Consider the following 27,183-nt stretch of genomic DNA (forward strand, 5'->3'; position numbering starts at 1 on the left):
TACTCTACAAAGGAGATAAAACAATTCTCTTCCTACTGCACTGCTTTTCTGAAGAAATCCACGCCTATCTATGTTTTGTGCAGCCAGTGCTGCAGATGCAAGTTAGTCATACTCAAGAAATATTGGTTAGGTAACACATAATCTGACTTTAGACACATGGGAACTTTATTAGAAGGAGTTTCAATAACGCATGTAGACTTTAAGCCCCTGTAGGGCATAAAGAAGGGTGCTATTTGGTTTAGGTGTGTAATATCAACCTACAGCTCACTTCAGATGATCAAGTCTCTTTCCATATCTTTTTCTATGCCTCATTTACCCGCATCTGTGGAAATACAAATCCCACCATTTTCCTACTTCTGGGAATGCTGTGAGGATAAGTACACTAAATAGAATAATTACAACTGGAAGGGACTGCTGGAGGTCATCTAGTCCAACCCCTTATTCAAAGGAGCAGTTCCTCTAGATCAGATTGCCCAGGATCTTGTCCAATGGAGACTGCAAGATGCTCATGTTTTAAAGACAGACAAATAAATATTAACAACCCCCTCAGTCACAGAATGTGATGAATTCTCTTTGATCACAGTTTCCCTTACATCCAAAGGCTAAATTAACACAAATGTTTGTGCATGTACTATCCCCTCCTCCCTACAGCTATCAGCTGGCTACATCTTCTGGATGAGAAAAAACCCAACTCTAGCAGTCCCTCTAGACTAACAATAGTTTCTGACCTGCTTTCACTGGCCACCTGCCAAATGCTGGGAGTCATGCCTTCACTCCAGTCAACACAGACGTAGTGCTGTTACTCTTTTTGCCCATCTTCCCCCCCCCACATCGCCCCCCCATTGAGTCCCCCTCCACAAAAAAAAAAAAAAAAAAAAAAAAAAAGGGAAAGAGAACCAGGAATCAAATAAAACCAGTGCGGGACTCCAGATCAGCTCACAATTCTTTAAAAAATAGTTGATTTTAAGGCACAAATTGTCTGTTTGAAGACAGCCCATCTTGTGTTCTGAGCATGACTTTGTCCAAATATGTTATATACCATGCATCTCATTAAGGGACCACCCTCTAAAATGTCTTATCTACATCAGTGTGCGAAACATCCCAGGGATCCATGAGACAGCTCTTAAGCAATTTGTTCTCTGAAAAGCAAAACTCAAAAAGCACAGCTCGTCATGCAACTGTGTCCTTTACCCCTGAACTCCACTCAGTGCAATTACCCTAGTTTACATGTATCCTTTGTGACAGTCTCCCTGGGCAGAAGAAAGCTCCATTTAGTTTAGAGTCACATTTGGGATGACTGACAGCCAACGGCTGCAAAACCAAGTGTACCACAGCTGAATTGTGCTGTTTTTTCCTCAGTAGGATTCTCTTGTCATCCAGCTGCTGCTTTTCATGAACTTCTCAGGAATTTAATTATCTCTTTTACAGTATGATTAAAATTGGCCACAAGGTTTCAAAATCATGAAAAAAATAAGGGAAAACACAACAATAAAATCATAGTGATATAGAGCTCATTCCCTCAGCAAACTTGCAACATACATGCAAATTTAAAATCAAATAATTTCCTTTATGTTGCTCACTGGAAAAGCCTGAATTCTTAATTTATTTTAGAACCTAAACATACTTTTCAATAGATGACCCTTAAAGTATCCCGTAAAAATTTATTTACAGTTTGCTTTTAGTGTAAAATGCTCACTATGTTTCCCCTACAGTAACCACTCATATGTATTTTGTTACAAGATCTTACCTGCGGGAGAACACAGAGAAGGCAGGTCAGACAGTATAGTAACAGTGGCAGCCACAAGACGAGCACTTTCCTCAGAAAGGTGGGATTTGGCAGCAATGTGACTTGGAGAATCTGACACTTTTGAACTCAGATGGGGCATGTGTCGTACTAGGATAAACATGAGCAATTCCATGGCTGCAAAGACTAGAGATTTTCCAGGCACAAGACCACCACTTTCACCTCCCTCTCCTAAAGCAACTGGATTTTCTTTTTCCTCAGTATCATCTTCATCTGAAAAAAAAAAAAAGGACAGAAATGCCTGAGGAGACAGTTAAGAAAGATCCCATAACAAAGAATACATGAAACACTCCTTTAAAAAAAATTAAAAATCAAGAAAAAGTTGATTTATAGTAAGATATGACAAACATGGCTCATGTCAAACTAAACATTTTAGTCAGAATGACTTATAGGGTTTAAAATGCTTTAGAAATATTGTGATTGCAACAATACTTATTAAAAATCCATCCATAATTAGGAAAAAAGTGGTAATACTTAGACAAAATAGAATGCAGTAATTATTTTGCTTCTTTTAAAACGGATTGTAAAATTAATGGCTGCCAAATAAATAGGCATGACAATTTCTTTTTTATTTAATGGCTATTAATTAAGTGTTCCACCCTGCCAAAATCTTATTTCAGCCTAAATTGATTATGAAATAAGTGAACAGAAAAGCATTGTAGGATTCTGTCTGGGTTCATGATTTGAGTGCGTTCAGTTCAAAAAGTCTGTCTTTTGAATGGCAGCTTGGCCAGCTGCAGTCTCTCCTTCTCCCATTAAACAGCAACAGAGATTCAGTAAGTCAAAGCTGGCCACAACTACCCCTATGGAGCTCCTATGAATTTAAATGATCGCTAGTGTTATCACATTCACCAATTTGAAAAATGCAACTTACTGGGCCTGCAGCAAACAATGCCATTAATTCATACGAAGGAACAGAGCTTGCATTTTTAGCTGTACTGGTTCCTCAAGTTCTGGCAAAATCCTCTCTCTGTTTTTATGTGGAAAACAGGCAAAAGCTAACAGTTGGGTTTTTTCTCAGCAGTATATTGTGCCAGACCAGGATGGCAGTTTTCCTTAGTATATTCTTTGCATTTTTACTTTACTCTTTTCAGGTAAAAGAAAATATGGCAAACCTAACCTAACCAGATATCAATGAACTATTTGCCAGGTTGCCACTTGGAAACTAATTTAACCTGGCAAAGATGGAAACAGTACATCCAAAGCGAGATTTTTAAAGAAATGATAAAGGGATGATTGAACAGGGAGATGCTCTGTTAAAAGGAAGATGTTACTAAAATTACCTCAGAAAATAGCTTTCAGACTGATGGTAATGCCCTTATCAAGGACATTCTTACATAAAGTAGAAATAAACTAACAGAATATGCTGATGAAAAGCCTAAGCAAAACATCAGAAGCTGACATATACCAGAAAAAGCGAGGATAAAGGAAGGAAAAGAAAATTTTTTACTAAAGCTCAATAAGGGCCAAGTAGAGGGACAAGATTTAGGTACATCAACTCAACCAGAGAATCTCAGAAATAAATTTAAATTGAAAGGGACCTCCATAAGTCATTCAAGTCCAATCTCCTGTTGAAAACAGGGTGAGCTTGAAAGTTAGAGCAGGTTGCTCAAGTCTGGTCCAGTTTTGAATATCTCCAAGCACAGAGATGCCACAACATCCTTGGACACCTGTTTTACTGCTTCACAATTCCCACGGTGTCAAATTTTTTCCTTGTATCCCATCTGGATTTCTGTTGCTGCAACTTGTGTCCATTACCTCTTGTCCTTCCACCATATGCCTTTCAGAAGAGTCTGGATTGGTCTTCTCTTTAAATCCCCGTTAAGAAGGGGGATTACTATTCTATATCATATTAAACCTTTCTTCTGCAGACTAAACAAGTTCAGCGCTCTCAGCCTCTCCTCACGTGTCACATACTGCACCTCCCTAAGCAGCTTAGTGGACCTCCACTGGACTACTTCAGTTTGTCAACATCTCTCTTACTCAGGATGAGGGGAAAGGGCAAAGAAAACTAGACGCTACTCCAGATGCATCTTCACAAGCTCAAGTTAAAAGGATAATGCACCACAGGGTTATTCCATTTCAAATGTAGCATTTTGCAGTTGTCTTTGCTGAACATCAGCAGGTGCTCAGTCCTGCAGCTTGAGATTCCCCTGAAAGGCAGCACTGCCCTCCAGTGTATCCACAACTTGCACAATTTGGTATCATCCACAAATTTGCTGAGGGTGCATTCTGTCCTATCATCCAGGTTGTTAATGACAATGTTTTAACAGTAGCAGACCTGATACTGAACTCTTACGGAGCACCATTTGCAACCAGCTGCCAGTTAGACTTGAACCAGCAAACTCCATTCAAGCACAGTAGTCCTGCCAGTTATTCTCCTACTTTTCAGTGCACACTTCTCCAATTTGACTATGATACTATGGGATACTAGGTCAAAAAATTTGCAAAAGTCAAGGTAAACAATATCCACTGCTTCCCCTTCATCCAAAGCCAGTTATTTCACAGAGGGTGATTAGGCGTTATTTGTCCTTGGTAAGTCTGTGCTCACTATTTCAAATCACATTTTTCTACTTCATATACTCATGAGTGGTTTCCAAGGGAATTTACTACAAAATTTTTCAACACATACAGTAGGCTTACAGGCACACAGTATCCCAAAATCTGCCTCAGGTCTTTATTTATTGAAAGTCAGACACAGCATCTACTTTTTGCCATTCATTCAGAAGCTTTTCCCGAGCACCACTGCAGCAGCCTTAGCATGTCATCAGCCAGCTCCCTCAGATGCATCCCATCTGGTCCCAGCGTATGCCCAGCTTTTACCTAAGCAGTCCCTAACCTCATGCTCATCTACTGTAGGTAGCAATTCTCTCCCCTTCACTTGCTCACTAGGCACAGGGACACAGGAAGACTAAGCAAAGATGATAATAGAGCCTCAGTTTTTCCCCCAATGTGTTTTGTCATTACATCACACAATCCATTCAGCAGCAGGTCCCAATTTCCTTGGTCTTTTTGCTGCCAGCTTATCTATAAAGCCCTTCTTGTCACACTTGACATTCATCACCAGTCTCAGCTCCAGCCAAATCATGGCTTTCCTAATTCCACTCCTCCATACCTGAGCAGACGTCTTCAGTAGTTTCCCTGGGCAGTCTGCCCCCACTTCTACCATCCATACACTTCCTTGTTACATTTGAGCTTCGTCAAAAGTTCCCGTTCAGCCACGTCAGCCTCCTACCATGCCTGTTTGGCATCCTACACTTTTGGATGAGCTACTTTTTGCCACTTAAGATGAACAATCTCTTTCCTTTGCCCTTCTGGGAAGGTTACCACAAGATCTCGTCTGCAAGCTCCCTGCACAAGCCCAAGTCTGCTAAGTCAGGCCAAAGCTTTTGCTCTGCTACTTGTTTTTTTCATTTCCCTCAGGATCACGAACTCCACTATCTCATGGCTGCTACAGCCACAGCTACCATTAACCTTCATAACCATTTCTTCTGTATTAGTGAGGACCAGATCCACTAAGCATCTCCCTTATTCAGACTGTCCAGTATCTGGACTGAAAAAACCTGTGCCTCATACTCTCCTGAAAGTTTCAGATTGTTAGCATCCTGTAGTGCTGCCCTTCCAGCATGTCTGGATGGTAAAAGTCTCTCATGGTAGCTTGTGATTTGAAGGCTTCTTCCAGTTGGTTTAATATAGCTTCACTCACCTCCTCTTCTTGATGAGGCACTCTGTGGCAAACAAGAGGAGAGCTCCTGACTGGTATCACCCTTGACTTCCTCTTAGTGGTATCAGTTCTGACCTGTCAAAGAAGGACAGCTGGCCCAAATACCTACTCTGACAGCTTGTTCCTCTTCTCCTCTTGCCAGACCTCTATAGTGTTCTCCAGCTGGATGTCTGGAGATAAAGCCTTTTGTTGCTGGAAGTCACAACCCTGCAGCCTCCACCTTCGTGCAAGTCTCATCCTCCAGGGCCATATTCCAGCATAACTTGACTGTCCCTCCTTCCATGACAAATGGAGCTTGGGCTCCCGCACCTGCAGGATCTCTGTGAAGAACACCTCATTCTCCCATTTGCCTTTCCTGACACTACACAGTCTGCTCACCTTCGCATGCATTTCCTTCACATCTCACAGGTGAGACCAAGGTCACCTCCAGCCCTGGCTGCACAGACAAGCACCTGGAGGACAGTCACATCAGGACTTTCACCTTAATTTCAAGACAGGTCATTAGACCTCCGATGTGCCAGAGATGATTGTTCCTCAGTCAGCAGACTGTGTCTTGCTCTGTGTCACTGCCATCATTATGCTGACTCTAGCAGTCTTGTACAGTCTTGAGCAGCATTTCTGGGCTGCATAAGCATGTCTTTCCACGCCAACTGCTTTGCTCCTGTTTGCACACCCTGTTCCCAGAGCTCCTGGTTGCTGACACACCCTGAATGTCAGTGGAGTAAGAACCCAGATGCAAGTCTGCTCCACTTCCTGGCAAGAACTCCTGGGCAGGCAACTTTCACACTGGTTCCAGTAGCAGCTCACTCACCTCATCAATGCCAGTTGTGCCAGGGACGCACCACAAGACCCTACATTGGGGGCTGAACCATTTAACTTCAGAAAAAAGGTAAATTAAGTGCTAAGGAGGCAGTCAATAGAGAAACATTAATGAAACTGAGCAAGGTATTAATAAGACATTGAGTGATGTACTGGGTATAATTTTCATCACTCATATTCAAGAAAAATGAATGAAAAGCATTACATGAAAAGAATAACCGCTAGAATGATCAAAGGAAGAAAAACTACATCTTACAAGAGTTAAGCAGTCAGCAGGTAAGATTATGAATACATCAAAAGTATCTGTGGAATACACAGCATTTTCCTCGTCATTGCAACCATACTCTAATGTATTTGAGTTCCTTTCCCAATACGAAAACCTGTTGCTTAATTTACTCTGCAAAGCAAGCCGTGTTTTCAAAATCTTACTTAGGGTGTTCCTTTTTTCCTGCAAATAATCTTGAGCTGCTCTTACTATCTGCTGGACAACTCCTGTAACCAGTAGCTGGACTGAAGGAGGATCCCAGGTCAGGAGGAGTCGGTGAAGCACACTCAAGAGTTCAACACCAAGAAGCTACAGTAAAACAAAATACATATTAAAAAATTAATTAGGACTTAACAATTCTTAATTGTTATGTCACTTGCTTATGATGAGCAAATACTTTTCTCACACAAAAATAATTACAGCTTTTGTAATCATCACAGATGAAAGACCAAGACGTAGAAAAAGCTGATTGTTACAACATGCTCATACAGTACCTGATCCTCTGCAATATGGATCCTGGCACAAGGAGAATCCAATAAAGTATGAAGTGCTTGTAAACAAGATGTAACATGCTCAACAGGCTCTTCAGGTCGTGGGGAACACAGAAACTGTATACTAACGCCTGAAAAGAGCCATAATTAAAAAGAACGTTCACATCATAACAAAAATCAAGTTTTCTTTTTTAAAATCTCTTTATAAGTATAGCAGGTTCTTAAAAACTTTACAAAGATACATGTTTTTCTCAATTCTTCTTCCTTTAAAGGAAAAGAGAGTTTATGTATTAGAAACAGCAGAATTGTATTTGCTTTGTCTTCTGTATCATGTCTTCCCCAAAATTTGGCAGGAAAAAAATAATAAAACAGTGACAGCAAGCAAATTAGATTACTGAATGGAAATCCGCACTTTGTTCGAAAGATCTGTAAGTCAGACTTCTGAATCCTTCAATTGTAAATTGAGTTTTATTTTATTGAACTCTTAAATGTAACGATAACAGAGATGCAGTTAAGCCTCAAAAAATTATGTAATATTCCTATTACACATATGGCACTTAATTCTGGTTTTAAATATCTGTATATCTCAGCAAACTGTTAGCATTCCTCAGAATAAGTCACCACATCCACTTCTTAAAGCTGTTAAATAACAACAAAGGGAAACACGGAGCGCTACTCACAGATGAAAATGATGTAAAAGCATGACTTGTCAAATATCAGTCTCTACTGAACTGTGGTTTTATGAGGGTGTGTATTTTAATTAACCTTACAGCTTTTGTGTCTTCGAAGCATGACATTTTGTATCATCTGAATTATATTACAGCCTAAAACAGTTACTGCTCATTTTATTCAATTACGTAAGTAAACTAGATATACAACTTGACTATAAAAATCACAATAATCACACTTCGACACATATTCTGTCGAAGCTATAAAGAACACAGGAGGCAGAGAGACATGGAGAGGAGACAGAGATATTTTGAAACATTACTGTTCAGACGTGTGATGCATTTTAAACTTCCTAGATATCTTTTCTTATTCCCATACCATTTCATACCATAACGTGCTGCTACTGAACTCTAAACTTGTAACTCTTACCCAAAATTAAGTGCATTCGATCTTTGTTTATCTCTGGCAAAGATTTAGTGGTAGGTGGAGTTCCAGGTGTCTGGTTTAACATAATGGATGTAGCACGTTTCTGCGAATTGGGCATTGCTGCAGCAGTCTCTTCTGTTGACTCGGAAGCACTAAATCCTGTACTGTTCAGCCAAAGTGCCACTGCATGTAGTATGGGAGCCCAGGAGTTTCGGTAATGGAGTCTAGCTGTATCAATTGTTTCTGGAGTGTAAAATGCTCCCCCTGTTAAATTAGCAAAGCAAAGGTAAATTCTGAAATTCTCTGCAAATAACAGACAAAAAGGACGTACTCTAAATATATTAAATGATTTACTCTGGGTGTGTTTGATCACATACATATTCAGATGTAATCCTTGTTAGCAACAGTGCATTCAATTCTCCTTGTGAAGGAGCAACATTAGTACCTCATAAGAAAGTGCAATGGTCACAATGGAACAGTAAGCAGAGAGCAAGAAAGGCAGGCAGTCATCAGGTCTTGCAGCATCTTTCATATAGAACACTCCTTTTTAACTCAGTAAAATATTGTAAGACAGTACCTATTCTAATCTCAAGGGCTATGTTTTTCTCATAATAAACATCATTTTGCATTTGATATCAAAGTATCAGAGGTGTAGAAGTATTCTTAATTCTACAAAGATATGGTTTTAATGATCTCTGCAATTCAGATAAAGAATATCTTCATGGCAGATTGAAGGAAAAAACCCACACTCAAACTTCAAACATACATTCCTATTACACATAGGCAGAAATTTATCACTTGCATACAAAAAAACATGCCTGCCAAATAATTTATAGAATAATTTTGAAGTCTCAGCTAAGGGTTTCTTTCTGTTTTTCACAATAACACAAAAAGAAATTCCAGTGCTTACCATCTGGTGGAAGCTGGGTAGCAAATTCAGCTGGTAAAGTTAAAAGAGCATAATCTTTTAGTGCAGCTAACCAGAGACGGCTAAGTGCAGGCAGCTCAGGTTGTACAAGTGTTATCAAACTGTCTGGTGGCAACTCATCTACAGTACCAAAGTCATCCTCATCCTCCTCTGTGCTCTTTAAAACACGCTTTGGTTTGGTCTCTGCTTCTTTCTTAATTTTCATGGCAACAATGTACACCTAGAAGAAAAATATGAAAGTACATGCTGTGAAATCCTAAAAAGAAAAAACACAGCAGCCTTTCCCATGTGAAAGTATCAGATTCCATACACAGATGACTCACCGGAAAATGACTGGGAAGAAGAGATTTGCCTTATAATTACATTTACAAATATTTTTTCTTTTATTTCTACTAGTATGTAACACTTAGGGGCATAAATGGCACTTTCCTAAAACAATCTGGCTACGCACGTTTTTCCTAAAAAAGTGTCAATTACTGCTGCGCTGCACAAACATATTGATTTGAATAACCGATTTCATTAAACCAATGCATCCTTATTGCAAAGGACCTATATTAAGAGCTACTAGATAAATTAGAGTAATTGTCACTTTCTGGGAACAGATTAGGTATTATAAAGACATGAAAATGGCTTTAAATGTGTTACATGAATACAAAAACGTTTATATGTTTGTCTTTGAGAGATGCTATAAGAGGATAAAAGGATTTTCAAAAGCTTAAATATGGGAATAAGCAGAAATATCAGAAAAATACAGTAAAAATAAGCATTTTTTTTAAAAAGAAATAGAATAGAAATAAGTGTCTTCACACAACAGATGCTCCATATCAAAGCTGAAAATTACAGTATGGGGTGATTAACATTAAGCAGCTGAAATGTTAATACTTTCCTTTGTAATTTCAAAAGTAACTTCCAAGAAAATTTAACAGAAAAAAAACCCCAAATCTTTAAGTTCTACACTGAGAGAAACCAAAATACCATTTTGTGTAATGATATGCAGAGCTCTATAGCATGCAAGTAACATTTCAGGAAGCACGGCAATGTAAGTAGTGCTAGCTCTGTCTTTTGTAAATAGTTGAAGATGTCTGGTATTCCAGTCATTCCCCAACAACATCTACATTAAGCCTGTAATTTATTATGGACACTTTGACAAACTCCTAGTTAATTAACTGCAATATTTTCCCAGAATATATTTTAAAGTTGTTTGGGTTTTGCTTTTTTTAAGCGCAGTAAGATGGGAGGAGAATCAAAATCTGATAGTGTATGAGTGTATGCTTTAATACAGAAAAGTGCAGTAGAACAAAGAACACTCAAGCCTCACTGTAAATATGGATCAAGAGAATGGCAGAAAAAGGAACAGAGAAAGATACAGAGATGAAAACATCCCAGGAGTGGAATTGCAACAGGTAAGGAGGAGGGCAGGTACAAGGCTCAGTGAGCAGCCAGTGAGGTGTGAGGCTGCTATTACGCTGCAAAATCTTTTCAAACTTTTAAAGATTTAATGGTCAATGTTTACCTCAGCCCATGCTTTCAGAACTGCAAGTTTTTCCATAGTAGTCGCGCTCTCCCGGTAAAGCTGGCTAGAAGATCCCTTTCCTGCTTGCACTTTGTCCAGGGAAGAGACAAGAAGGTTGTGAACTCGGCGGAGATCATTCAGGTCACTTACAACCCCACTTCCTATCCAAGCGCTACATACCTAGACAACAAAATTTAGAATCATTCTAAACTAGCAAAAAACCCAACAACCTTACAAATGAAAAAAAAAAATCTGTAAGAAAACAAAACCCAAAACAACCACCATAAAAAACTTAGCAGCTCTCTTCCTGTTTAATATAAAAAAATCCAAGGTTTTCCTTTTTTTCTCCCCACCCACAATAACAGAATTGCTCAGGTCAGTGGTTACAAAGGCTGTGTTTCCAAAGCATATTACAATGGAACTTAAGAGATACATGAAAAAATAGCTTTTTAATCCTCCATAAATAGGTAATAACAATTTTTTTTATTCTGTTCCCAAGTGTCTGGTCAAATCATTCAGGTAATGGGTCACTGCATGCACTGTGAAGAATATACTGGACAGGAACTAAGAAGAGTACATGTTTAAAGACCCACATCTCCCAAATTATATATTAAGGCTCCATACTAATGAGAAGCTTTCAAGATCATTAATGCCAAGAAAACACCTAGAAATGAGTGAAGTAAAAATCTTTAAACAACTGGGCTCTTATCTGGAACCAATAGTTCTAGATCTAGAACAATCAGTATGAGACATGGTGGACAGACAGTTGGGTGTCTCCCCAATTTTCATTTGAATTAAATGGACCCAAATGGGTAATTAAAATCCAAACATCATACAGATCAGCTGCTCCTGTCTAGTGCTATACACTGGCATTCATCCTCTGAAACACATTCATGCTCAGACATTACGCAGGCAATAGAAGAATTCCGGATGCAACTGCCTTTCTACAAAAAGGGACAAATTCTTTCTGAAGGGCTGCTTTCATTCTGGTGGTGATTCTACAAGGATGAGGAATAGCAGCAAAAAACCCCACAGAACTCAAGCGGTTCAGGTTTTACAAAATCTTTTTTTCAAGGCATTTTTGTCCTATCTCCAGTTTATTTTGCTTTTAGAGAACCAGCTCCATGAAAGCCTTTGGGGAAGGACCTCTCACGATCTGGAATGATGGAAATATTTAAAGTAAACACAAACAGAAAAGGTGTCCCGAAGTTGCACAGGACAAGGCTGCTGAAAATCTGTCACAAATCCGTCATTCATTCACAGTAGGACTAAGACCAGCTTCACTCCTACTGCTGGGCAAGTCAACAGCTGTTTCAGCAATGACATAAAACTGTAACAACAAACTCTTTCAGTGCAGCTCATCTCTATCCATGTAACTTCTAGAGAGTGTTAAATATCCAAATCTAATCTCTAACCATTTGATCCTGTAAGTACATGCATCCACTTTGAAACTGGTTGAATGAGGAAGATTTTGGCAAGTTATAAGGAATGTTACATGTTTTCACACAAACTGCCTCTTCATCTAGCTTTAACTGCACAGAAACTTTCTGTAAGGTGCGCATATCATTTCCCATGTATACATACCAAATTATACTGTATTTATTTTTACAAGTTTTGCTGGAAATTATGAGTATAAAACAACAACACAAAATCACAGTCCTGCTGGATGTTTTGTTTACTAAATAAAACTCACATACACAGTGTTGTGTTGGTTTTTTTTTTTTAAACTGATGTTTGCAGAGCTAATTAAATGGCTGCTTTAAACTACAGTAGTAATTTAGCTGTGTAAACCACATACCAGATACTACTACAGGCATGTTGCTGATAGCTGATTTAAACTACAGTAGCACAAGATCACACACAAGGGGAAAAAAACCACAACACACACAAAAAAAAAATCTTTCACTGAATTTTCACTGAGAGGTTGTTACTATGACTGTAATGAGAATGCTCAGATCTTCTAAAATCTAAAATAGAGTATTAATCTGAATGGAAGTTTAGTGTTTAAAGGTAAATTATTAGTAATCTGAATATTTGATCAGACTGAAGGGCATCTCAATAAATACATTACTATTGGTCTTATTAAGCAAGGGTTTATTTCTTTTTTGTTCTTTTAGCAACAAATGCAGAATTGACATGAAGATAAGGCTCCACTTGGAGCAGGTACGCCCCTGAGGGACTGCAGTCTGTATATAAGCCCAAGCTGGAGCAGGGGCAAGGGGAAGAATTCATTGCAGTGTTAAATCCGATGGTCTGGTCCAAAGGGACGAAAGAGTGAATATTGTAATGGAAATACCTTTAAATTGTTGCAATCCATGATTTACGTTGCATGTTATAGGAATTACTCTAGCAGGAACCACCTGAACTGATGGAGAACAATCCCTACAAGAAGCAGTGCAAGTGCAATAGTAACCCAACCTGAGCTGGCTTTGGTGCCCAGTAACTCCACACAATACACCACCTCTCCTGTCCTGAGTGACCACTGTAACAGATGGAGCCGAAAGTCATGGACTAGATGAACTCAATGTCCATTTTAAAGGGGTAAAGAGACTATAGGTCTATAGACTATAGGGTCCATAGACTAAGGGAATGATATCTGTGTATTATATCAAAGGATAGGAAGCGGGGGAGAGGAAGGCAGTGTTTTATGAGGTTGTATCGGATAGTGTGGTGCCTGAGCCTGATGTAAACGGTATGGAATAAGGGGTGGAAAACGTGCTGGGTTTAGCTGTGACAAGGTTAATTTTCTTCATAGTGGCTCATATGTGGCAGTGGCATCCACTGGGGGATGGGAGTTAGTGAGTGGCTGTGTGGAGCTTAGTTGCCGGCTGGGGTTAAACCATGACAAAGACATAATTAGTTTCAGAAAGACTAAATATTTTCTGATGTAGCTCCCTAAAAGGACTTCTGCACTTCTGAGGAACAAAATATATTACTAGGAGACTCAAAAGATATTACAAAAACATCAGGGCTTAGGTTTACAAACTTTTACAGCCATGTGCTGCTACTACTCTTCTGCATCCTTCTTCCAAAGGGAAGGAAAATCAGTTTGGCTTTACTATCTGAACATTTTCCTCTGTACCTGGCAGGCCTTTGCAGTTATATCAGATGGTGTATCTTGGGAAAAAGCCGGCCTCAGAGCAGCTCCCACCTGTTGATAAAAAGAAAAATCAAAAAAATCCAACTAAAACAATAGTGACACAACATTCTTCATCTCACCTTGTTTAAGTCTCGAGCACATATACAGAACAAGCAAGACAAGATTGCCAATTTTGGCATAGTTATACCCCAAACGTATCCTTGCTGTCTAGCAGACATTTGCAACAGTATTCTTTAAACAACAACAAAAAAGCTCTAAACCAGTTTTTTCCTGCTTGCCCATTGTCTTTTTAAGCCTCAGCTACCTTTGTCAAATATGTGGTATTATCCTCCTTCTGTTAATGAGTATCCTTTTAATCATGAAAATATTACAAGTGAAATTTATACTAAGGCTGAAGAAGCCAATGACATTTTGATGTCTAAAGGAATCATGATGTGAAATCAAATGTTTATGGTTGGATTTGCATCAAGTTCCCAAAATGACAAATACTGACAATAAAACTTTTTAGGTAGTTGTTATAAGGCAGCATTTTTGAGAAACAAAAGGAACCAAGTCAAAGAGACAGAAACAATGGCTACAGCACTACAGAAGGAAGAAGAAAAAGGCAGGAAGTGAAAAGGATGAAAGCTTGTCTTTAAAAAGTATTTGCAAACATCTTGAAGACACAGTGAAGACTGTGGTAGAGTTAAGCTATGCAATAAAATAAAGCAATAATACCCCAAAATAAATCTTGAACTGCCCACCTCCCATTCTTATACTTTGGTAGTTTTCATTTAAACAGAAGTAGATTCATTAATTCCCAAGAAAACAGATTTATTAAATTCAATCTGGAACTGCATCAACATTATTTTTCAATTTCTAATTTACAAATGAAATGCCACTCTTGCCAAAAAATAAGCGTAACTTCTAATATTTAAGTGTAACTTGTAATATAGGTACTGAATTTTTGTCAGCTACTAAATTACAATAAATAGGAAGAGATATTAAAAAAAAACCCAAACAACATTTTGAAAAGGTAAACAGAAGTGTCTCTTCAGTACGTTTTCACATACAAAAATCTTTTCACAGGTCTTTTGAAGTTACAAAGTGTTCTCAAATCTAATACTGGCATATCGGCATAAATATACAATTTCCTGAACTTATGAAGGAGGTCTCACATTAGCCTGATACTGCTCCAGTATCACATGGCCTGGAAACTCTGGCTCAGGAACTGATGCAAATTTCTTGATAATGTCTTCAAGAGCTTGAAGACCCGCCATTCGTAACTGGTTGCTGTGATCAGTCGCAGCCATGAATGCCATTCGAATAAGGTCAGAGAGATGGAGTACTAAGAAGTCATCTTAGAACAGAACAGAACAGAAAGAACTATTTAGTAACTTAAAAGATAGCTAACATGACAGATATTTGTAACATTTTCCTCATTGACATATACAAATTTTATCTATTCTCTTTCAAAGATCCACATTTAGGGTATGGAGGAAGGCAGGAAAGACTGTAACGTATTTTTATTCCCCTCCTCCCCCAAGTGATACAAGGACTTTTATTCCTAAGACAACCTTAAAAATTAAGCATAAATTTCAAACAAAATGAAATATATGATATACAGAAATTGCATTGAATAGAGTATGTAGGTGTGGCTGAGAGCTTAGAAGAGATCAGAACATTTAATAAAGCTAATTTTAGTGATCCCCCCTGTTCCCCCTGAAATTCTTCAAGGCAATTCCTGTTCGAGTCCTATGCTTACAGTGACCCCTGCTGATAAAGGAAAACCTTGTCAAGTTTAAACACCTAAAAACCGAGTATGCCTCTAGTTCTGTTCCCAAAAGCCACATTCAAGGCTGTAATTAAGCAGTAGACAACATGTAGAAAGGAACAATACATAACCCAGTAGCATTTCTGAAAGGATTATTCTTCTCTATTTATTAATTTTATTTCTTTCCTTACTCTCAATTTGAAATTACCAGATGTTGTACAACTAATATGAAAAGAAATTATTTAAAAACATAATATCCAGGGTGACTAACAAAATCCACAAATTATGAGAGCTCTACATATTTTCAAGTCTTAATGTAAAAAAGAAAAGTTTATTTTGTAGCTGAAACTTTTCAGAGGCATGTCAGTAAAGAAAGACTAGAGATCACTTAAAAACTACAAAGTGGTAAAGTCTGCACTTACTTCTTCAGACCATCACAGATGTTAGTAAAATTAAAATATTTTGGAAGCTGAAGTTGGGGGTGGGGGAGCAGAAGTTTGCTGAGTTTTCCTTTTTACAATGGTATCAAACGCATCAAGTTCACTTTAAATAAATTCAGAGATGTAAATTCTCAGGATTATACACAATCCTCTGCAGGATGCTACAAGCAGCAGTTATTTCATGATTTTCTCTACAAATACAATGTCATCTCAAAATAAACTTGAGATGAGCAGTATGAGCACTATATGGGTGAAAGCAAACAATGCACCAGAACTAATACACATGGACAACTCAAGGACAGAAACCTCCCACTACCTGTTAGAATAATGTTTCTTCACAAAACAACTACGTCATCTCAGACCTCTCAATTTTGACCTTGTAACTCATAAAAGCATCTTCAAAACATAAGCCTTAAAACTAATATTCATCACTCCCATGGATACCAAAAGAATGAACTTTATAAAGCAGCTGGGTCCATGTCTTATTATAACTCCCTCCCACGTCCCTCTCTCCGCAACTAGTGCCACAGCAATAATTACCTGCCCTTATCTCTTTTTTCTTTTCTAGCATCCCTTCGGTCTGGAGATGCTAAAATAATCTCTGAAATCTAATTCATTGCTGTCATTACGTTAAACTCAGAAATTGTTCCAGCTCACCCTTAGCTAGAAGTTTACTGCTTCTATTTCAGACTGGAGAAAAGGTTTGCAAATCTAAGGGTTTTTTTCCCAAGCAGATCAGTCTGTCAGAATTTATATCCTCCAGTAAACCTCATTTTTTGTGTTCATGGTACGGTAACTATAGTTGTTACACAACTACAGTTTTATTGACTTTTGCTGGTCATTTCCTTTGGTTTTAACCATTTGAATGAAAGGATAACTGCTTATATTTTTTTCTTGGTTGTGTAACCTTAAGCTGTAAAGAGGTGTAAAAATTAAAATTAAAAAAATCAAAACTAGAACAAACCAAGCACATTCTGTAATTACTTTTTGGGTTTTTAAGTCTGGCTGAACGAGCCAGTGCCAGATCGAAGTGTGCCTTGTTTGCATTCTCACACAGCATGATAACTCGGCACAGACAGTCTGCTGCAAACACACGAGTTGCCCAACGAGGTGCTACAGAAGGCTTGGATTTATCCTCTTCACCCAAGGTGGTAAACATTGTATCATCATCCATCTCATCCTTCTTCTCCGATTCCTCATCCTTCCCTCCTCCCAAGGGAGCAGCAGTGCTCATGTCTACAACAAAGAACAATTAAAAAAAAAACCCAACAACAAAATCCCACTGTTAGAATCTGCAGAAGACAGCTAAGGACATATTCAAGCCTTTCCTTACACTCAGATTCAAAACAGACTAATTGTCCTGTTGAAACAATAACATCTGAAAAACACAGAAAGGCAAAGGAGTATCAGTAGAATAAATGTTTTTCACCTCTAATCTGGGCTATATTACCCTTTATTTGGCTTAAACAATATGAAAAAAATTCCTGTAAAGTTAATTCTCCACAGATACCAGCTATAGCTGAATCCCCTATCTAAACTCCTCGGCTTTGAAAATTAACCTATTAAATTGTCAATAAACAGGGTAAGTAGATTACCAGGCTCAGAATCAAAGAATCAGCTCCTGTTTCAAGTAAAAGCTAGAGTGCACATTAAACTGAAACAAAACAACAAAGTTCCATGCCGTGGGACAGGTATGCAGCCAAGTAGGCAGTTTATGGCACCTACAAATGTGCTTAACATTCAAAAAATTCTTTTCTCTAAGTGTGGCTGTGAGACTTCATTTCAGAAAATAAAATTACTTCAGGGATTACATTAAAAAAACCCAAAATCCAAACAGGGACAAAAAAACAACTCACCGAACATGCATATTCACTTCTACTATTCAGAAATGAGAACACAAAATCTCAATGACAAGGTCTAAATTAGCAAAATGCCAAGATACTAACAAAAAAAAATACTCTGGCAATAATTACAGGAGAACACGAAGAAATTATTGCAAGGGTAACCCACTCCAACTAAGGCATGCTTCTTAGAAAGTTTAAATGTGAGCAGCTGAAGAACCAAGACATTCAATAAAGACAGAAGGAGGTATGGTAAATCAAACGTGGATGAAGCCAATTCACAAGAAGAGTGTTTTGAGAAGGCATCCAGGACCTTACATGGCTGATCTGTAAATTTCTGCTTAAAAAGTCAACAGATTTTGTTCATATGCCAGTTAGTTGAATCAAAGGAGTTCAAACTAGAAGTGGTTGGCTTATTAAAGTGCAGCTGAGAGAAATTTATTTAAATATGGTTCTCTCAGAGTAGTTCACCTGCTAATAAATAAATAGGACAATAAATTGGACAACCGTGTTAAAAACTTTAAAACCCATCCCAGGTGAAATAAGAAAAGGACGTGCCAACTCAGGAAACAAGGTCTTTTCATTGGGCAGATATTTAGTCACTACATTGCATAAAGAAATCATTGGTAGCATTACTCATCGGTAAACATAAAGCTGGGAAGATTTAGAAAGAGCTTCAGGATGAACTCACAGTATGCCAATCAACAAGTATAAATGCAAGGGAAATGAGCAGAATCTGCGTCACAACCATCCTACAAGCTGAAAAACAGGAATAAGGTCTCAGAGGACAAGATCTGTGCAAACAAGTCTGTAAAGATGAACAACAAGCAAAAGTTTCATCACCATGGTAACCCATCATCACATCAGTAACTCACAAAACCTCATAAAAGAAAGCTCAGAGTGTGAACAGCACTCTCCCTTCTGTATGGTCCTAAAAAGAATATGACTTTCACTAAGATACTGAAATGTCAGAATATAATCACACTGCTTCTCCGCTGGAAATCCTACTTAAAAGCAGTATTTTAAAACTTCACATAGCATTGATGATTTCTTTTTTCTAAGCAAGTTTTAATGCACTATAATCAAAGTTCTATATACAATATAAGCTATGTCTTAACTAGGATGAAAGACAAGCTCCAAACAAATATTGCCACAAGATGTTAACACGAAGGGGACACTGTCGTTTACATGAACAGTATAGAATACTTACCACTGGAAGCTGCAAGGACATCCTTACAAAGCATTAGCCAGTGAGAAAGGTTTTCTACTGCCAGCGATGAAAGCATATGTCCCAGCGTATCGTGGATATCTGAGCACAACTTCCGATCAGTCTCCCGATCCAACATTCCAAAAAGGACACCTTCAAGGCCTGTCTCTGTTATATTAACCCCCTGATGTCGGGAATGAGCATCTCGCCGAGAACCAGCTCCTGGTGCAAAAGGATTAATATCTGCAAAATGATAATGAGAAATCTTTTCTGAAATCAGTAACTCAGTTTTAAAATTTGTAATAACAGACTAGAATTGGACATTGTGTATTTGTGTGTGTATAGTTCAGGCAATGATACACCAAAATGCTACTGAATTTCTTCTGAATTAACACAATTAACACTAGAAAGATTTTAATACAATAACAATTCATTGAATTCATTTTCTGCAAGGCAAATAACACCTAACACTTCCAAACAAATAAAATAATATTTAAAAAAAACCCTAAAACTATCACTTTTAAGGTACATACCCCATGAATTTGGAAGAAAACCCTAATAGTACTGGACTCTTAGGAATCTTTCCAGAAACAGACTTAACTGGTGTGTTTCAATGCAAGTAAGCTCACGACTTCACGTTCATATGAAGACTGTGCTGCTCAACACTGTTGAGCCTCCTATTTTCAGAATAAAAGTGATACATCTAAGAATTGAACCAACCAGCCAAGTCCATAGGCTAGCAGACATGCTGCTAACAAAACATAACACAACCAGGTATCTCGATCAAACAGCATACAATCAAGTCAATTTTCAAAAGAGCAAGACCTAAAATACCAGAAAAACTGTAAAACATTTCCACTGTATACACACTGTATTCCCTATTTGATTGCCATTCTTAATGAGGCAGAAAAGTTTAAGTCTGAACTTTACAAAAAAATTATAAGCGAAATTTGAGAGGTAAGCAGAGGTGTGGCCAGAAGTTATTGGAGCTGGAAGAGAAGGTTTTAGGTTTTTGTTTTGTTGTTGTTGGGGGTTGTTGGGGTTTCTTCCCCCTCTCTGAAGGCAAACCACACATAGGCACACATGTGCACGCTCAACTGTTACAAAAAGGCCACATGAAAGAAATACTTACTGATGACACTGTTTTCTTTGTCTCCAGCATTTTTTGCCAAGCTCATGGCATATTCACATACTTCTGCTGCTTCCCTCTGAGCAAGCTGTCGTAAACATGCAACTGCAGCCCGGCGAAGCAGCAAGTGGGAGCTGCACAAATGAACCTAAAACCAGAACGATTACAGGTGAGTGAACTGCTGCACCCCCATATCAATAAATCAGTGCTGCTAAGGACTAACAGCATTCTATTTTTCAATTATATGCCCATGTATGAGCTGCTGGGTAACAAGCTCTTTACAAGACCTTGAGAGTTCAGAAGTAAGCACTTTTTATAATGTACAAATGTGAAAATAAAGCTAACATATATATAGCTGACAGCTGTTATCTGGCTAAAGAGTTTAAATATTGGAACTACTGTGCCTGTGTGATTTTAGACTAATTATACTTTTTAATCCGTTACATTCTTCAGTACTATTCAATCTCATATTCTGCTGTAGCCATAAATCACATTCTTTTAAACAAAAAAAACATCATCAGCTGCACCACACATGACAGCTAACAAAACCTTTTATTTCAAACTGGTGACAGAATTTATAGCACAAGTTTTTATAAGTGCCTCTCAATAAGACTGCTTCAAGTTTCTTTGCTAAACAACACTAGTTTCTAATTCCTTTTGAATCACCTCAAGTACAAGCAAATATTTTTCTTACAGAAGAATTGTGCATGGTCCCTGTTTTCCTGAGAGGAAGTAGCTGCACAGAGGACTGTATGTTTTTCCACAGTGGAAGAGATGAAGAGCGCTCTTTTAAGAAACTGATTCTTTATTTACCCTGGGGAATTTGCTTTTAATAAACCAAATAGACATTTGCTTTCTCAGTATTAGGTTATTATGTGGATGGAAATTGCTTTCCTAAATGAAAGGGTTGGATATAGTTTATAAAACATTTTAACAGTAGATCTCTATTCCACATATGAATATACAAGATTTTAGTCCTGAAAAAACAAGCAGACTTTAAAAGAACCTCTAAATATGACACTGAGGTTGTTTTAATGGAACTACAACACAGAACATTTGGGGGATTTAATTAATGGAAAGAGTATTCCCTGGTTTAAGTTATAAAACAAACAACTAGTGGTTATGAAGCCAATGCAGGAAGAAGGAATGAAACTAGATCGTGGAACTGTGTGGTTTAATTTTGATACCTGGCATTAATTCCATTCAAAAGTGAGTTAGAAAGCAATGAAGAGTTTGTTAACGGGGCAGGTAAGGCAGACCTTGCGAACGTATCTATGTATTTGCAGTATAAAAAATGCACAAGACAATTCAGAGGAAAATTAAGAATGACTTGGAAGTAAGGAATATGAGAAAAGAGAAGGAAAATAGCTTTTGTTTAGCAGAGGACCATAAAGGAACAGGAAAGAGACAGCAGACAACCCTGGGAAAAGTTTTCAAAACTGTCATTCGTGTATGAACTTCATTGTCTGTAATATTACTCACTGGTACTTACAGAGCAGATGCCTATAGGGATTGTTTGTCGTGTTGTACATCGCATTCATTCAAAAGGGCCTACCTACTTTTGGGTACGTTGCACCTCTTTGATGCACAATTTTGTGAAAGGGCAAGTGACAGATTCTGGGAACACACTGTACTCCCAGGAGTGCTCCAGAGTGGGGCGAGGGGGAGAAGCACGTAACAATGAGAGGATGCCCTAGGGAAAATCTGGATGGCAGACCAAGAAAAAGTTCCATTGTTGGCGTAAGTAGGATTGACTCCTTCAGGTAACACAAAACCACCAGTTCCGCAAAGAATGACACAAAAAACTTTGCAAGGCATCCAACAGACATTAGGGAGATTTTTTTCAAATTTCTAAGTATTGGACTGCTGAGCCCTCTAAAAGTAATTTTAAAAAAATAGTAAAAAAAAACCAATAAAAACCAAACAAACAAACCCCAACACACACACACACCTCCCACCCATCCTCTTATAGCTGTATTTGGTATGTTTTAGGTTCCGGCCTCTGCCTCACTTCCAGGCTTAAGCCAGGATTTGCTGACAGAACGCTAATGGAGGGAGAAAGCAATGTGAACAGCAGCAGCAGCATACAAGAATTTGAATGTCCATCTACTATGCTGACAGTGGTAAAATAAATTCAAAATCTCCTACCTTTTCCCAACTCACTCACTTCCTTCTACACATACAATCAGTTGGAAAAACAGTGTTTTGGCATCTTTTTACCCAGTCATACTATATATAAATGCTTGCTCTCTTGTGCTCTCTAGGGTGAGGAGATAATCAAACCTTATGACTTCATTCTGGGCAGCATTCTGAAAAAAATCTAAAATGGCTTGGGGACAGAAAACTTTTTATTGCACTCTGCTGTTTCTGCAAACGTGGCTTGCTTATTACATATGGGTATCCCTGACACCTTGCTAAGTGCTTCTCCTGTCCTCTGCTAAGCATGTACACAACACTTTGAGGAACAAAAGGGATGTATTTTGTACTCACACAAAGACTGGGAACCAGGCTGGACAGGTTGACATGCCGTGGTGCAAACATATGAAGCTGCTGAAGGCAAGATATAGCAGCTGCCTGAACAAGCGAGTCTGAATGGTCTTGTGTGATTGCACATCCCACCAAACAGGAAGAACGGATTGTTGAAATTGTAGCTCCGTTACCTAATGATGTAATATGATATCCTTAACACAGGAAAAAATTTGTATGACAACTGTAGACTTTAAACCTTTGAGAAGCAAGAATTTTTAATGCTTCAAAGTTCACAGATTAACATGCCACTTTTCTGAACTCCTACCACAAGCTAGTATCTACACAACTTCAAAGAAACACTACAGAGTGTTTAACTGAGCTAAAAGAGAGATGTTGAAACAATGTTCTATCCAAACAGAATTTTGGATCAATGATCTTCAGTCAGAAATATTTTGAGAATATCTTCCCAGGACATGAAACCAGTAAAATAATCTGAATTTCAATTTTGAAAGTCTCTTTTATTCTATACATATGGGCAAGGTATCATGTACCAAACCATTTCCTAAAATATAAGGTAATACTTAAGCTAGCATACACATGTGCAGGTGATTTTAGTTAGCTCCATTAGATGAGTTGCACTGCTCTAATAGGACAAGCATTCAAAAGAACAGTATTTAATTTGAAAAACATTCCGTATTTTAAAAATTAACCTGCATCGGGTTTATAAAACATCTTGAATTACAGAAAAATGTAACCTGCAGAAGACATAAGTCGATGTTTATTTGAAAAAAATGGCAGTCCAAATCAAAACGTTAACACACAGCAAGCTGACACACATGTTCAATTAAACCATCTAGAAATTTTCCATGGCTAGAAATTTAAGTTCAGTTATTTAGAGTTAAAATTTCACCAGCAGCTGGCACTCTGACACTGCATCAAAGACCATCCTATAAATATTCTTAAAAATCCCAGTTAAGCAAAGTTACAAATCTGTGGTTTTGCCATCTGAGACACACAATTTCAAACATAGTGTTTGGCATGACAAGATCATCTTCTCTCTACAGTAAGGTAGAGTGATCTAAGAATATCATGAATGAATGGAAACGAGTTATAGTTCACATTATCAATGATGTCAAACTTAAGCTCTTGCTGTCAGTTAAAAATAAAATCAACACGTGTTGAAAAACCAGAAGAAAAATCTTGCCTCTGGCCCCACCTATACACAAAATTATACACAGCAAAATATGTGGCAAGGGTATTTTTAATCTTTTTCCTACCATGCAAATTTGCCATTAGCCAGAACACCATACATCACTGCAACTTCTTTATACAAATCTCAAACTGCAGTCAAAGAAGCCCCGAGCAGTCATAAGTAGGATCAGAAGTGAGGTTCCTTGCAGGACTGTAACCAAATTTGTCAACATACACACCCCCCTCGCCTGCAACCGCAACAAACAAAAATTTATTTTCTTCTATTTAAGATTGCAATATATTATCCTTATACAAGTTAGATTTTGTTTTCCCTTCAAATTCCCACTAACCTTGCAGCTCCGGCCCAACAGTAGTTATTATAGCTCCAAGGCATCGGCCTAAGCATTGATGTACTTCCGTATGCGAAGGTGGAACAGTTAAGAGCAGAGTAAGAACTAGAGAAAGTGTTGGCTCCACATATCCACGGTACATTGGTCCACTAGAATCTACTATCAAGGCAAGTGAATGGAGAGACCAGGTCTATCAAAGAAACAAAGGAATGTTTTTCATTCAGGAAAATTTAAACAGTTTTGTATGCAGACTGAGCCTAGCTCTATGTGTCCTTGCTTAAACATGTCTAGCTAGCTGCTCTGACTCCAGAAATGTTTCAAAGGTCTCAGCATCTCAAGCAATCGCCTGGGAGTTTAAATACCTCTAGCATACTCTTTCACTATCGGCAGTTTTGGGGATAATGGAGATGAAGATGACAAAGAATGTGAGCAAAAAATGATTAAGCACTTTGAGGAAGAAAAACACAACACACGCACTTAAAAAAAAAAAAAAAAAGAAAAAAAAGAGAGAATCATTCCGCTGTAAATCTGGATGCCAACTGTCCATTTCAGACTCTACAAAGTCCTTAGTGGGGAGTGCCTTTAACATTCCAGTAAAAACTGATTTTCATTACAAGTTGAAAGGTTCCCATACATTTTATAATTAATTTTCTTATTAGAGAATGCAAGAGAAGAAAGCAGTGCTGTTCACAGTCAGTGTACTACAGGATGAGAAAAAAATGGTGAAAGATCAACCTATTTCAGTTGCAAGTAAATAACAAAAGAACAAAATAATTTCTTGTAACTGTCAAAACAAGAAGTGGGCGAGGGCACAGTCTTTTTGGTCACTGACATTTCATAAGAAATAAATTCCACTGACAGACCTGAAAGCATTAGATATCTCTTTATAATATCCTACTACATGATCTTATTTCAGAATTTTTTCCATTACATTTGGGATGCAATTGCACTGAAAAGACTAAGTTAAAAGAATATTACAGTTACAAAGCTAGACTCTTAGGAGTGAGCTGGAAAACCCGCCTTTAAAACTGCTCCTTTTTAATCCTCTCTAATGCAACCCAAAAACCATTAGCACTAGCAATCAGATAACTACTTCTACAGTCCTAACCACATGGTAGCACATTATAGCTTATCCTTTCATTCCTGCAAATTTCCATTACTTGTGTTCCCACACAGTTTCTGTGTATACATAATGATCTAGTGAGGGATGAGTTTTTCACAGTGGCCTGGTGTTGTACTCTCAACAGAAAATAAGGTAGGTATGCAAGTTCCACCAGAGCTTCCCCTTCATACTTCACATTTTGTTCGTAAGGCAGTAACACTTACCATTTTGTTTGTCAAATGAACGGTACACAATTATATGCCTCAAAATTACTTACTCATACATGAATTAAGTTACATACGCAAACTGAACTTTGTCTTACCTTAAATAAACTAAGGAAATTTAAAAGAGACTTTACATTGTATTTATTATTATTGTTTTAGACATTATTTCCAAACAAAACTAGGCTTGTTTTCTCACGTGACAAGTTTGATTATTTTGATTATTCTTTTTTTATTGCCCTGATTAAAAGAAATAAGAAGGTACTCTATTACATGTTCTATCAAGTTAACAATTTAAATCAAGGTGGAAGTATGATTCTGTATAGTTACTGGGGGCTTCAGCTTCTCAATCTTTGAGTATAAAGTGCCCCTACTCATGGGTCGCACAAAACTTCCCGCTGTTAAAGCGTAACAGTCAGTTACTATTCCAGATAATCATTTCCTTGCAGTAACTTGTGAAAAGAATGAAAAAAAATTACCTGTTATATCATACAATTACACCATAATCTTTGAAGAACAATAATTACAGACAAGACACTTGCTTTTACTCTAAAAAGGTCTCTTTTGTTTTTCTTTCTTTCTTTTCCTTCTGAAAGTAATTTATTCTAGTGCTTTGATAGATTTCACTCTGGAGAAAAAAAAAAATCAGCACTTTTCCCTCTAATATTCAACTTCTTAATGAAAAGACAGATGTATTGGTCCATCTAGCCCTCTCTTCTTTTTACAGTGGCAGCCACAGACGCTTAAGGGAGAGTAAAGACAGACCAAGACACTGACCCCTCAAATTTCTCCTGGGAGAGTTCAGACTGTATTCTCCCAGTTTTCAAGTATTTTCAACTTAGGAAACTTTTTGAACTGCACAGTGTTTATACATATTCAGCAACTCCAAAGGCATTGCTCTTGCAGCATGTCTAGTCCCATTTTTACTCTACCAGCAACTTTTAGTAGTCAAGTTGTCCTCTTGTCTACAGTCCATAGTGGATAGAAACCCCTTCCTGCCTTTGCCATGTATTGGTCTTTGCTCCTACTAGTTCTTCTTCTGTCCCCTAACTGCAGTTAAGCTTGTGAAAGATTTACTTGGCAAAGAAAACTACTGCTCATCACCTGAGACTCCAGTAACTGATTACATGTGAACCACTAGCCAGTTATCAAAAACTTTAGTTTAGGCCACTAAGGCAGAACTAACACATTTTGCTTTACAATTACAGTCAGTTCGGATATGCCCACAGTGAATTACTCTGGCTCAGCTGACAAACAGACACTTGTCAGTCTGAATTAATGTGACCACTTGCAACTGCCTCAACAGTAAGGCTATATTTTAATTGCAGTACGTATTTGGGATTCTGTACTGTAAGAATTCATATGGGAAGTTCCACTTTCTTCACGCTCCCCGGCACATACTACATCCATATGATTTGGCTTACATGTAACAATCTCTATTAAAGAACATCTGAACACGTAATTTAATTTTTAATCCTGAACATTTTAAATTACTCTTGTGGCAATTGTGTTTTTTACCTGGACTTCGGGAGAGGTTCCATCTTGTGCCAAAGCCAAGAGAATACTGACACTAGTTTTCAGGTGCTGTCCAGAACCTATCCCACCAACATACCGATGGAGACAGCCCAGAGCCAAAGAATGGCCCGTTCTTGATACAACATCTCGAGCAGATTTTAACCTATCAATGTTTAAATAAAAGGAAATCATGTAATTCACTAAGTTTGTTACAAAGGACCCTTCA

At 37.9% G+C, this 27,183-nt stretch overlaps 1 protein-coding gene across 7 annotated transcripts in view; it reads right to left on the reverse strand.

Annotated features, from left to right (window-relative positions):
* HEATR5B (HEAT repeat containing 5B) overlaps window positions 1-27,183 on the reverse strand; it is a 59,562-nt gene that overhangs the window by 8,624 nt on the left and 23,755 nt on the right. For 5 of the 7 annotated variants that reach the window (XM_054820121.1, XM_054820123.1, XM_054820124.1 and 2 more), the window contains 14 exons: window positions 26,961-27,120; window positions 24,120-24,309; window positions 22,600-22,769; window positions 20,113-20,257; window positions 18,984-19,223; window positions 16,917-17,168; window positions 14,897-15,078; window positions 13,722-13,790; window positions 10,640-10,819; window positions 9,109-9,346; window positions 8,202-8,462; window positions 7,107-7,234; window positions 6,777-6,921; window positions 1,748-2,017 (listed from right to left, as the gene is read on the reverse strand). In XM_054820121.1, the coding sequence (XP_054676096.1) occupies window positions 1,748-2,017; window positions 6,777-6,921; window positions 7,107-7,234; window positions 8,202-8,462; window positions 9,109-9,346; window positions 10,640-10,819; window positions 13,722-13,790; window positions 14,897-15,078; window positions 16,917-17,168; window positions 18,984-19,223; window positions 20,113-20,257; window positions 22,600-22,769; window positions 24,120-24,309; window positions 26,961-27,120 (2,630 nt within the window). Of the gene's footprint in view, window positions 1-1,747; window positions 2,018-6,776; window positions 6,922-7,106; window positions 7,235-8,201; window positions 8,463-9,108; window positions 9,347-10,639; window positions 10,820-13,721; window positions 13,791-14,896; window positions 15,079-16,916; window positions 17,169-18,983; window positions 19,224-20,112; window positions 20,258-22,599; window positions 22,770-24,119; window positions 24,310-26,960; window positions 27,121-27,183 lie in introns of those variants that run through there. The other 2 variants (XM_054820128.1, XM_054820126.1) reach the window with 2 other exon arrangements.

This window comes from Grus americana, chromosome 3 (assembly GCF_028858705.1).
Source record: "Grus americana isolate bGruAme1 chromosome 3, bGruAme1.mat, whole genome shotgun sequence".
Lineage (NCBI taxonomy): Eukaryota > Metazoa > Chordata > Aves > Gruiformes > Gruidae > Grus > Grus americana.